This window comes from Eleutherodactylus coqui, chromosome 4 (assembly GCF_035609145.1).
Source record: "Eleutherodactylus coqui strain aEleCoq1 chromosome 4, aEleCoq1.hap1, whole genome shotgun sequence".
Taxonomy (NCBI): Eukaryota; Metazoa; Chordata; class Amphibia; order Anura; family Eleutherodactylidae; genus Eleutherodactylus; species Eleutherodactylus coqui.
In genome coordinates, this window is record NC_089840.1 from 60709175 (window position 1) to 60721293 (window position 12119).

The 12119-nt window shown below is 50.3% G+C and overlaps 1 protein-coding gene across 3 annotated transcripts in view; it reads right to left on the reverse strand.

Annotated features, from left to right (window-relative positions):
• PHF12 (PHD finger protein 12) overlaps nt 1-9011 on the reverse strand; it is a 47517-nt gene extending 38506 nt beyond the window's left edge. For 2 of the 3 annotated variants that reach the window (XM_066599565.1, XM_066599564.1), the window contains exons 1-2: nt 8405-8900; nt 6315-6496 (exon numbers count right to left, since the gene is read on the reverse strand). In XM_066599565.1, coding sequence (XP_066455662.1) covers nt 6315-6496; nt 8405-8458 — 236 coding nt within the window. In that variant the 5' untranslated portion in view covers nt 8459-8900. Of the gene's footprint in view, nt 1-6314; nt 6497-8404; nt 8901-8952 lie in introns of those variants that run through there. The other variant, XM_066599566.1, reaches the window with a different exon arrangement.
• Nucleotides 9012-12119: the final 3108 nt, after the last annotated feature.

Consider the following 12119-nt stretch of genomic DNA (forward strand, 5'->3'; position numbering starts at 1 on the left):
ATGAATAGGAACGGCGCTTGCAATCCCCCGAGGAGAGTCATCAATAGTAAAGTCCTGGATAACCCCTTTAATGGAAAAAAAAACAAAACACAGCACTATTGGGAAAAAACAGGAGTTACATGGAATACGTTTGTAACAAAGCTTCACAGCGGGATACAGTTGTACACGGCCAACATGGCCAGTGCTCATTCTATTCGGCTGCATCTACATACAACCACATGTAAACGCTTTCCTTTGTGAACAGGAACTCTAAAGGAAATGAAACGCAGAGTCATACGCACAACCGTTATCTACACGGGCAAAAAAGGTCTCCGACTACTTTCGTGCCCCGTCAGCATGCAACAAGCGAGTTATCATCCACCAGCTGATCATCGCACCCCAACCTATAAGAAAAATTGTGCTGGACCACATAAAGAAATATTATAAACTGCAGTCTATTTCATGCATACAGTAGTTTAGAGTATCCAGTTATCAGACAACCCCGCTGTGGTCCCGCTGGTTGTTGTGATCTCTGACATCACATGAACTCAGGTGACCGCTGCAGCCAATTAGAGGCCGCAGCGGGACGGTCCCTCACTCCCGGTATTGTAGCGCTGAGGGTGTGAGCACCGATGCCAGGAGAACAAGTGGTCACTTGAGTTCTTGTAACGTCAGCAATCACAACTGCCACCGAGACCAGAGAGCTGTATCCTGACGGTTGCGGAGGCGTATATTTCAGTGTATTTTAACCCCTTCAATCCTACTGACGTGGGATTGTCATGTTAAAGGAATTATCCAGTTACCAATTTAAAAAAGTAGGTGAGAAAAAAAAATATTTTTATTGCCATCACATAGATGAAATAGCAAATGAAAAAAACAACTCCCCACAGTTACACGTGTGTACAATCGCCATGACAGGTGAACATACAAAAATAAGCAGTAGGAACCACTAGTGCAAGAAGAGACTGCTCATGCAGCGACCGCTGCAGAAGAGCTCACCCATGGCTGAACAAATCCCAGGAGGAAGGCAGTCAAAGTCACCAGATGTGCCCAACTTCCTGAGAAGTTTACAATGTAGGTGCTAGAAGAAACCCCCCCACCCCCTCCCAGAAAAAAAACCAAACACTCAGGCTGCCTGTTCACGGGCGTTTTTGCATTGCGTTCCCCATGGCGATAATCCGGAACGCAGCCTCCACCCACAAGCAGAGAATTATAGCGATTCTCCGCTCGTGGGCGGCAAATCGCAGCAAGCTGCAAATTACTGCGATTCTCCGGGGTGAGCTTATCTGTCACATAGGCTCACCGCGGAGATCCGCCGCAGGGTATCGCAATGCCCGTGGACAGGCAGCCTTATACGGGAGGGACTGAAACTGCAAACTGACTTCTAGAGTGGCATTCCTGTCCCTCAAAGCCTACGGCAGCTTGCCTAACCCTGGGTTATAAGTGCACAATATGTATGTTTGCCCTCAATCTACAACTTATTCCAATAGAGATCCATATTTTAAGTTTATGGCCAATTTAAAAGATAACTCCCAATGTGGCAGATGATCTCTGCTGCAGCAAAGGATAAAAGTTACAGTACGAAGGCACAACAAATCTGCAACATATGGGGCATGCTGTGGATTTGAAGAACTGCAACATGCTCATAATCCATGCAGATCCCTTTTCCCAATCCCCATCCACATGTACTATAGAGAAGACCGGAGAACGTGTGGTGCAGATCCTGCCCTTCTCGTATGTTTGAGCCTATACCGGCCACCTACCATAGGCATCGGGTTCTTAACTAGTAACGTAATTACAGTTCTTAGCGCCACTCAAACATCCTATAAACCTATGATAGTAGCGGTGAAGTGACACCCACGTTTCCCTATTGTATGTAGGAGAGATCGGTCGATACGCACAGGGCCCACTCACGATGTAATGCTCTACTTGTACCGCAGCGGCCTACAGATCCACCATATGAAACGATATCCCCAATACACATGACAGGGCTCCGACCGGCCTCATCACAAACGATGTAGTATGAGCAGCGCAGGACGCCAGTGGAAAGCTGATATTTTGATATCCCAGCAGATCTTCACCTTTCCATACTCCAACTAGACTTCCAGCTTCTGAGTAACATTTGTGGGGCATACAATTTGCTTGCCGCATGTAATACTATACACGGAGACAACGGCTGGCTGGTCAAGGCTTTACTCAGGGGCCGTAGGTGCCAGACTGATGAGATAACTGGAAGGCATACTCCAAAAGGGGCCACCCAGAGGAAAAACGAAAGAAATCACCCCAATCATTGCAGGAAATACACCAAGCTCAGGAGATCTGGATGAACCTTTATTGGACTCCCACATCGGTTTGCTGTGATTCTTTGCAAACGTCTATTAGGGGAAGAGCACAACTATGCAGCGATTAAATGGCATCAGTGCAGGGCAGCAGGTTACACTCACAGATCCTTCTATACCAAAACGTTCTGCAACTTTCTAATAAACTGGGTGTCCCCAATTCTCACCATCTCAAGATTTGTTTGCACCGAGTCAATGAAGACATTTTTTGCCGAGAAGAGCAAGCACAATGCTACCTTTTGCCTTCAGGGGAACCAGAAGGGTTGTGTTTCCAACAGTAGATTTTGCTGGGGTTCCACCGGTAATCTGCAACAATTCGGATGTCTTGAATTTCCCATTAAACATGAGGAAAACAAGACGTCTGCAGTCATTCCGCGGCATAAATGGAACATGCTGCGGGTAAATTGGCGCTGCAAAGTTTTTTGTTTTTTTTTCTGCAGCATGTGGCCAAATTTCATTTAAATCCCATTCACTTAGTTTCTGTGCCGGAAGAAAAAGTTTCACTTGCAAATCTGTGCCGGAAAACATAGGCATCACATTATGAACATATTCTAAGGGGGCAGCAACAGGGCGAGATTTGGTTCGGTCAGGTTTGCAAATTGATTTAGCAGCCGCACAATTTTGCAAGAAACCAGCAGTTTCACCCAATGGGCAGCCACTAACTGTTAATGCTGCCCGGTTTTGTGCGATAACTTTTCTTCCTGCAAAATTGTGGGGTCCATTAACGAAACACTTCTGGCTTAATTATATGCTGTCATTAAGAGTCTGAAGGGGCCGAGCGTGACACAGGATTTCATTGAAGCCCGTGTCATGCATAGGTAGGACCTAGGGCAACAGGATGATGGGAGGTATAGTTCTCCCAGACTCCTAGCAATCTATGAGGCAGCAGAAAGCAGGCAATTAGTGGGCAGCTCTAGTGGGGGTGTTAAAGCCAAAGGAATTGTGGAGGTCTGTCCTCTGGGTACAGAAGACTGCACGACCGTCAGAGTTGCTGTACCAGGTGTAAGTACAGGACATCAAGAGAAGCGCTGTTGCTATAGCGCTTCGGCTGAGTGGAGCTAGTCCAGTAGTCAGCAGCTAGGGCCAATTCATGGTAAGTTAGGCCGGTCTCGCATGTCCGGATTTGAGAATTGCGGATTCCACGTTCGCCATCCATGGTACAACGCAGGCATTGAGTCATTGAGTTTTCCGTCGCACCTGCCGTTACTAGTTGCTTTTAAAAGAAAAAAAATCACAGCATGCTCTTTTCACCGCGGAATCCACGTGGACGGCCTCCATTAAAGTCAATGGTGGCATGTGATCTACAGCCCATACGCAATTAATACCCACATCATTGCTAAGCGACGGTGTGGGAAATACAAAGAGAAAAGTACTGCACATGCCCGCCTGCGTGTCTCCGCGGTCATACACAATACAGGTACTTGCAGTATGCAGGTTCACTGGCCGGGCTCTCAACTGGAATCTGACCCATTCGTGAGAGCCCGGCCTTAGAGCCAGATTTTATTTTGGATGTTACCGTTTGAAGTGTCTGAAGTCTGTAAAGCCGCACCAAGTTGAAGAAAAATAAACATCCCCTGGAGTTTGAAGAACCGTGTGCACGCTGGCGATCCCAGGCAATAGTTTATCAGTTTTGCTTGGATTGCTCCTTTAATCAGTTTGAAAACCACATCAACACATCTCAGTAGTTCTGGTCCTCCCTAATGCAGCTGCCTGTAGCCTTAGGGCCCATTTACACAGGACGAGACGTCAGGCAAACAACGCCCGACACTCGTCTTACTGATGCTTGCTCCTGTGAGTTTACATAGGAGCAAATATCGCTGGCGTCACTCAGAGCGCTGCCGGAAACGGGCAACTTTCTCCTCCTGCCCCTTGTAGTCACAAGGTCGGGGCTTCCCAGATCACCTAGACTCACAGATCTCTCTATACACAAACAGAGAAAGATCTATTAGTCTAGGCGATCCAGGTGTGAAGAGTCTGGCAAGGCCTTACCCCCACAACACCGAGCCCCACTCCAAACTGACATTCAATGGATATTTCTTCCCAGAAGTCTGGCAGCTTTTCAGAATAAAACCTACAGATCTACAACGTACACATATCCCGAGATCATGCTGTCCATGGTTCGGGCAGCATGAACCCGGTGGCAGGTCCTCTTTAAACCAAAGAGCTTTATTTCATAGAAACAGTTCCAGGAACATTTTCCCAAGACTGTTTTTATGAACTCCAGTTTTACGGTAATATACGTAAACTGCTATTACAATTTTTTTTACATGCAGATCCAAGATGGATAGGGGGATGCTGTGGATAAAAGGTCCTTTCACACTGCCCAATTATCGTTAGATCGAGTGCTCCGAAAATCATTACATCTGCTGCTGCATCGTTCGGCGGACGTCATACAATCTGCAGCATAGAAAGCGTTGGAAGAAGGATGGATTATAAGTGTGGTTATGGTCCAATGAACGATCAAAACTAGCCAATTGTCGCCCAGTGTAAACGCACGCCAAGCGAAGACATAATAGTCCATTTCAATTCATCTTGGTGTAAATTGGCCATTACAGATGAAACCCAACAACTCTGCAATCCCTGATTATTGTTTCTAACACTCTCGTGTTAGAAGTCCCGTTGACTACAATGTATTCGACCCTGTGGAATATGTGAACGTAGGGTTTCCAGCAGCTGGATGGAAACAAACCTATTCACCATTGATAAACTGTGGCACCAAGCATACTCCCTTCATGCCAGGTATATAAATGAAGTAGAGTGGCCCTTTTTTCCTTTAAAAACAAAAAAAACTTAAGTGCCCCTGACTTTCACTGCATATATTTTACAGTAGTAAATAGCGTGCTAAACCATCCTTTTCAATACGGACCAAAAAAAGAGAAAAAAAAAACAGAATCCAGATGTTGCCCTCTGACATGTTTGCCCCATAGGAAGCTACGGGCAGCAGGAGGCCTCAGTGGTTGGAATCCAAGACAACATCTATATGGCGTTTAAATGTCCCTTCCCCTCCCCCAATCCAAGGATCCTATAATATATAAGCAATGGATATGAGCGCATCGCAGAAATACGTGGCATAAATAAAGCTGTATCCACCGGCAAAACATTTCATTATACGATGATTCGGATTTAACTAGTAAATGTTTTGTTTTCCGGGAATTCACACGGTTACACAACGCCGCGTTCATCATTGACGGCACAGGAAGACAAAACAAAGCAACTTCCCGAATGACACCCTGCAAGCGGCGTACAGCGAGACTCATGTGCACGTTACGTAAACACGTACAAGTTCCTTCCTATCTGTGCCGGCGCTCACATTGATCGGCATTCAGCTTAACCTTGCAAGACGCGGGGGTCTGGATGCCCCCCCCCCCCCCGTATACGAGTGACCATCCGTATACAATAGAGGTTGTCCCTGAACAACAAAGCTGGCAGGCTTCCCGGCACCACTCCGCTCGCTTTACAGGCAGATTTATACAGGCCCTAATTATATTTTCTCCCAGGGTAACCAGAATTGTACTGTGTCACAGTTTAATGACATTGTAAACTCCGGGCTGGGAAACTTCCACTTGTGCTAGAGAGTCTCAAGACGTCAGTCTTCAAGAAGGAATGCGACAACAGAAATGCCCACAATGTCGATGCCCTGCCATCGCTCTCACCGCCACGGACAGGAACACCAAACTGTGCCAGACTAACAGGAGTTTTGTTATTGACTGAACAGCAGTACCAGCGCCACCTATGGGTGGCTGCAGGCAAAACACTGCATATTATTTGCACAGAACGATGCAAAAAAAACACAGGAGCGAAGCGAGGACAAGTCATGTAACCAATGCCATCGTATAGGCAGTATAAAATACTCAACCATGCCCAGAAACTGCCATGGCCTACCACGGGCACATAGAACAAGGAGGTGACGACACATAGGCCCATATAAATACAGCCACCACCAATAGAGTAACAATATATCCAATGCATTAAGGTGGGAGGACTGGAGCCTCTTACCAGCACTGAAGGTGGAAGGCGGCCGGGCAGTGGTCGCAGCAGAGGAGGTCCCCTCCTTCCTTGCAGCTATCGCAGCTGTCATGGTTGGTGGCCCTTCCGCTTCTCCGGGGCTCTTTTTCTGGCCGTCTGCTTTTCTTCTCTCCTTCTTCACTCTTGGGTGGCGCCAGAAGAGCTTGGATTTGCTAATGTAGGCAGAGGAGAGCGTGAAAACGTTAGTGACAAAGGATAACCCTCACGAACATATTGTCTGCTAGTAGTCATATATACGCCCGTCATCTGCCAGGAGGGTCTCAGGTTCGGGGGTCTATTAATAACCACATCGCTGGGATATTTGACCATCTGATGAGCCGGCAGTGGTTGCAGAGACAGTGTGTATTACCCCTGCATGCAGCTTATTCTGCATTAACACATTTATCGTCTACAAAGAAGTCCAAGTTGGAAGGAGCTCCACTTATGTAATAAGTGATAGATAAGGCCGCAGCTATGGAGGGTCTCCAATACACCTAGTGAACGGAGGATGCCCGGCCAGCTCCCCTACGGGAGCGGGTGGGGAGATGCCCGGCCAGCTCCCCTGCCCCCTACGGGAGCGGGTGGGGAGATGCCCGGCCAGCTCCCCTGCCCCCTACGGGAGCGGGTGGGGAGATGCCCGGCCAGCTCCCCTGCCCCCTACGGGAGCGGGTGGGGAGATGCCCGGCCAGCTCCCCTGCCCCCTACGGGAGCGGGTGGGGAGATGCCCGGCCAGCTCCCCTGCCCCCTACGGGAGCGGGTGGGGAGATGCCCGGCCAGCTCCCCTGCCCCCTAAGGGAGCGGGTGGGGAGATGCCCGGCCAGCTCCCCTGCCCCCTAAGGGAGCGGGTGGGGAGATGCCCGGCCAGCTCCCCTGCCCCCTAAGGGAGCGGGTGGGGAGATGCCCGGCCAGCTCCCCTGCCCCCTAAGGGAGCGGGTGGGGAGATGCCCGGCCAGCTTCCCTGCCCCCTCAGAGCGGGTGGGGAGATGCCAGGGACTTTTATAAGATACCTCCAGGTTAGGAATATCCTCTAAAAGGCTGGCACCATCCGTTACATCAAAGAGGTTGTATAAAGTGAGAAAACAAACAAAAACCCAAACCTCCTCCTGCCCCCCCAGACATTGCACCACTCTTACCCACGGGCAGTAGTATGGCTCAGTCCCTGTGATTGTTCTCAGCAAGAGAAACCACGTAATCTTGTAGATATGATACCTTTTAATGGTTAGCCATTAAAAGGTATCATATCTACAAGATTACGTGGTTTCTCTTGCTGAGAACAATCACATTTTGCTCTACTGGCTAACACGGTACCAGATCTTTGGGCTCAGTCCCTGACACGGACTGCAGTCTTGCTGATGCAAAACAATTAACCCCTCAAGCGCGGACAGTCGCCCCAACAACCATCACTGCTGCGCTGCCACACAAGACGATAACCGCTCAGCGGCGGCGCAGCTGCAGATCTCTTCCAGCCGCCTCCATTCACAGATGGACGACCGCTTGTTCACACGGGCCGACTATTGTCACCATCCCCTGGGGACGGCGATCGGCCATGCTGCCCACACACTGAGCAGGCTGATGGCCAGTAAACAAACGCTGATCAGTCCATAAAAGGACAACTGAGGAAGAACTTCCCAAGAAGGCCAAACCCACCAATCAGATGCCAGCTCTCATCTTACAGCGGATGAAAGCAGTGATCTGATTGGCTGTGTGTACCCGTCTCCCTAGGTTGGAGCCAGCGCACCCGCACTTCCGTTTTCCCCCATTGTTTGGCACCGTCACCAGCGCCCAACAACAATAAGAGGCCGGTCTATAAGCTGCCGGTGACCACAACCGTCCGCCGCTGTGAATGGAGGAGGTGTGCGCAGCGCTAGGACACCAGTATCACCTACATAGACCGTCAGGAGGTACAGGTAGGCGATGCTGGAGACACAGAGCTGCAGCCTGGCTGATAACAGGAAGCACTAGCGTGCAGTACTGCGCATGTGCCCCCGGCTAGCAGGTCGGCAGAGGACGGGCACAGTTGGCAGTGCCCTGTCTGTACACGCCGTGCCCCTCCCTCCGGCATTGTTGGGGGCTCCGCTTACCTCCATCAGCCCCCCGGACGTGTCCAGGTCGTACACAATGGTTTTGGTCTCCATGTCTGCGGAGGAGGCCGGGCCCGGCGGTCGGCGGGGAGGGAAGGACACCGAGTAACGGGGATGGACGAGGGAGGCGGGACGGAGCGCGGGCCTGCGGGGTCCGCCTGACGAGGGCGATGCAAACAGTCCGAGGAGTGGCGCTCCTGCAGCGGGGGTAGGACGAGGCCTATCCGGGGCCTAGCCGACTGCTCGCCGGTCCCTCCTCCTGCGATGGCTGCAGGGAAGCATCAGAGCTCCGGCCATGTTGGCCCCGTCTATTCACAGGGAGGGGGGAGAAGAGGCGGCGGGGCTTGTAGACGGCTCCCTCTTCCGTTACAGGCTCGCTGTTGCGCTCCACTCCTTCCGCGGTTGCTTACGTGCGTCTCCCCTCCCCCAGCAGCGGCCGCGCACTTGGCGCAAAGTGACTGCGCGGGAGACAACCCTTTGCGCATGCGTGGAACAGAAAGAAAGGGGGGGAGCGCCGAGCCGCTACACAGAAGCAGCGCTAGACTTACAGACGTCACTGGTGTTTACGCATGCGCTGAGGCAGGTTCCTTTCAGCAGCTACAGTAGCTGGGAGAGATACAGCAGAGAACGTCAACGTCACAAACCTTGCGCATGCGCCGAGGGGTAAACAACGGGACACCTAGAACCGCCACGAGAGAGGCGGGGTTAGAGTGGAGGGAAGAACAAGTGACGTCAGAGTCTGCGCATGCGTAAAGAAGGTACACAGCTCAATGGCGTCATTTGTTAGGCGCAGGCGCAGAGCTAGGGAAAGGCGTGTGCAGAAGAGCTGTACGCGCCGGGGGCGCATATTAACATCTTCTTCCCCACTTCTGCAATAATTAGCAATTCCAGCAACCTGATTGGTTGTTTGGGTTGGCTGATTCACAATTTCAGCAACCTGATTGGTTGTTTTCACAATTCCAGCAACCTGATTGGTGATTAGGGCAGAAGTGGGAAAGAAGATGTTAATATGCGCGCCGGGGAGGTCATCTTCCTGCGGACATGGAAGGGGATTTTATTTTTCGTCGCGTTTATGTTTGGCTTTGCCTGCGCATGCGCGTTATGTAGTTGTAATGAGAGGGCGGCCATGTTGGAGATGGCAATGTCCGGAGTATAGACGTCTTGTTTCCGGGACAACCAGTGCTTTGTAGCGTGTTTATGTAATCCCAGCTGATAATATTCAGTACGGCAGTGCTAAAGTTATGTGTAAAATAAGTGACCTAGGCTGTGTCCCTTCTGACCTTGAGCAATGAAACACAAGCCCAATGGCCGCTGTCAGCTGTAGCCTCCTAATTCATGCAACCTAATAAAGATGAAAATTCTCTTACCCAACTGGAAAAAAATGTAGAGGTTTCTTCGCATCAGGCGTTGTTGATACGCACGTGAAAAACGGCATTACCCCAATAAAAATCAATGGGGGTTTCAGTACTGCGTATTATGAGCGTGAAAAAAACGTACGCCCGTGTGACTACGCCCTTCAGGGACATTCTCACGTGGTTCAGAACCGCATTTGAAAACCGCATGTGGTTTCACTGTGAGTCGCCATGGTTTTGCAATTGTGGTTCCTCGCCGCAATGGTGTAACGTAAAATAAGGCCAGGCTCACACATGCGTTCAGCTAAACGCCGCTCGTAATCGCTGCATTTTACCGTGATTTCAAGCAGGGTTTTTGAACGCATGTCACAGCGTTTGACCGCTTTTTAACGCGCCCCATCATTGTGAGGGTTGATAGGTTGCGTTTAAAAACGTGAAAACGCTGAAAAATAGAACAGACAGCGCTCAAACATTGTGGTGCTACAAACGCTGCATTCTAAGAAGCCCAATTAAATCAATGGGAGCGTTTACCGCAGTTATCGCGGCGCTCAGGACGCGGCGCTAATCGCAGAAAAAAGCGGTGCGCGTGAGAATGGCCTAATGACAATGGGAAACACTTGCTGATCCTCCGACACGGCTGAACGTCACGCCAGCGGATCGCAACCTCACAGAAGCGATGGGGGGCTCTTTTGAAAGAAAAACGTCTCGCATCTGCGGGTACATCGCACGTTCGCGAGCGCGATATTGGTCCAAGTTTCACAGCAGCGGAATCAGAGACACATACTCACCTGACCGGATCTGCTACTAGTGTCTCGGCCAGCGCGCATGCGCAGTGCAGGGCATGACGCACTGGTGCTGGGTGGTGACGCGTACCCCACGATACTTCCGCAGTGGAAGTATCGCGGGACAGACGGCTTCCATTGACTGCAATGGAAGCCGTCCGTGCGATTTTCCGCACAGCATAGAACATGCTGCGATTCTCCCCCGCGAGTGGAAAATCGCAGTTGATTTCCACTCGTGGGCAGGGGAGAATCGTTTAAGGTGACATGTCTATGGACGGACATTGCTGCGGAATTCGCGGCGGGTCTCTGACCGCGAATTCCGCAGCAATAATCCATCCGTGGGCATTCGGCCTTATTCCCATGAACGTTTTATTGCGGCTACTTTGCCATCTGAAGCATTGGATTCCAATGCATTCGTTCAGATGGGCGATTTACCGTTGCGTTCATTCGACAGGCCGGAAAAGATAGCACAAACGTTGGCTAACGGAATTCCGGGCTCCGGTGTATGTACGCCGCACCCGGACGAGTGAATGGGCGAGGAAATGCAAGATTTAGCCACAACTTGGTCGCAGCTTTCTCTCGCTCATGCAATTTTCGGCCATGACGCAGGCTGCTGAAAATCGCAACACCCGTGTGAATAAAGCCTTTCGTGGCATTTCTGTTGTTTTAGAGACATTTCTGTCAGAAGGCGATTAGGCCTAAGGCCTCAGTCACACGGGCGCATCGGCGCCCGTGTTACTGCAGGAAGGAGACGTACGTACCTGAAGACGGCCGTCTCTCTGCAGCGCCGGAGGAAAGAATATGTGACCGGCAATTGCCGGTCATGTGTTCTTTCATCAGCACTGGAGAGAGACGGCCGTCTTCAGGTACGGCCGTCTTCTGTCAGTCACACGGGCGCATCGGCGCCGGTGTGCGGGTGCCGATGCGCCCGTGTGACTGAGCCCTAAATGTGGGCTATAACACTTGGTAAGGATGGGCTAGGTCACTCCACATTTATGCATTCCAGTTAGTGGGATCATTTACAATAGTCTGTCAAATTAATGCCCTAGATGTTTGCAGCAGTAGACCTATTTTCATTAAAATGGTAATCTGTGACTTCGATATTAATGATCAATCTTTAGAAAAGGGCAGTGGTAGGCCAACTCCTGGCATCCCAGCTGATCAGTACGCGGGTAGGTGCTGTTATCTTATCATTGTATACTAGGCACAGCGCCATACATTTTGTTGTGTTGACATCTGGTAATGCAGCTCAATCCTATTTACTTGAATAGCACTTAGCTGTACATAGGCCATGTGACCGATGGACATGATGTTATAGCCTGAAGAAGATGCTGGAGCGCCTGCTAAAGCACCGTGGCCCATTCAAACAACTGATTGGCGAGGGTGCCAAAAGTTGGACCCCGCAAATCTGATATTGATGAGCCATCCTAAGGAGAAGTATCTAAGTCTCAGAAAACCCCTTTAAAAAGAGTTTAGTTGACTTATGCCATAAATGTATAGAAAAAGAACACTCTTGGCTAATGAAAGCCTACAGGCACATAAAATGTATAAGTTAGGTGATTTGCAGTGGTAAATGCTACA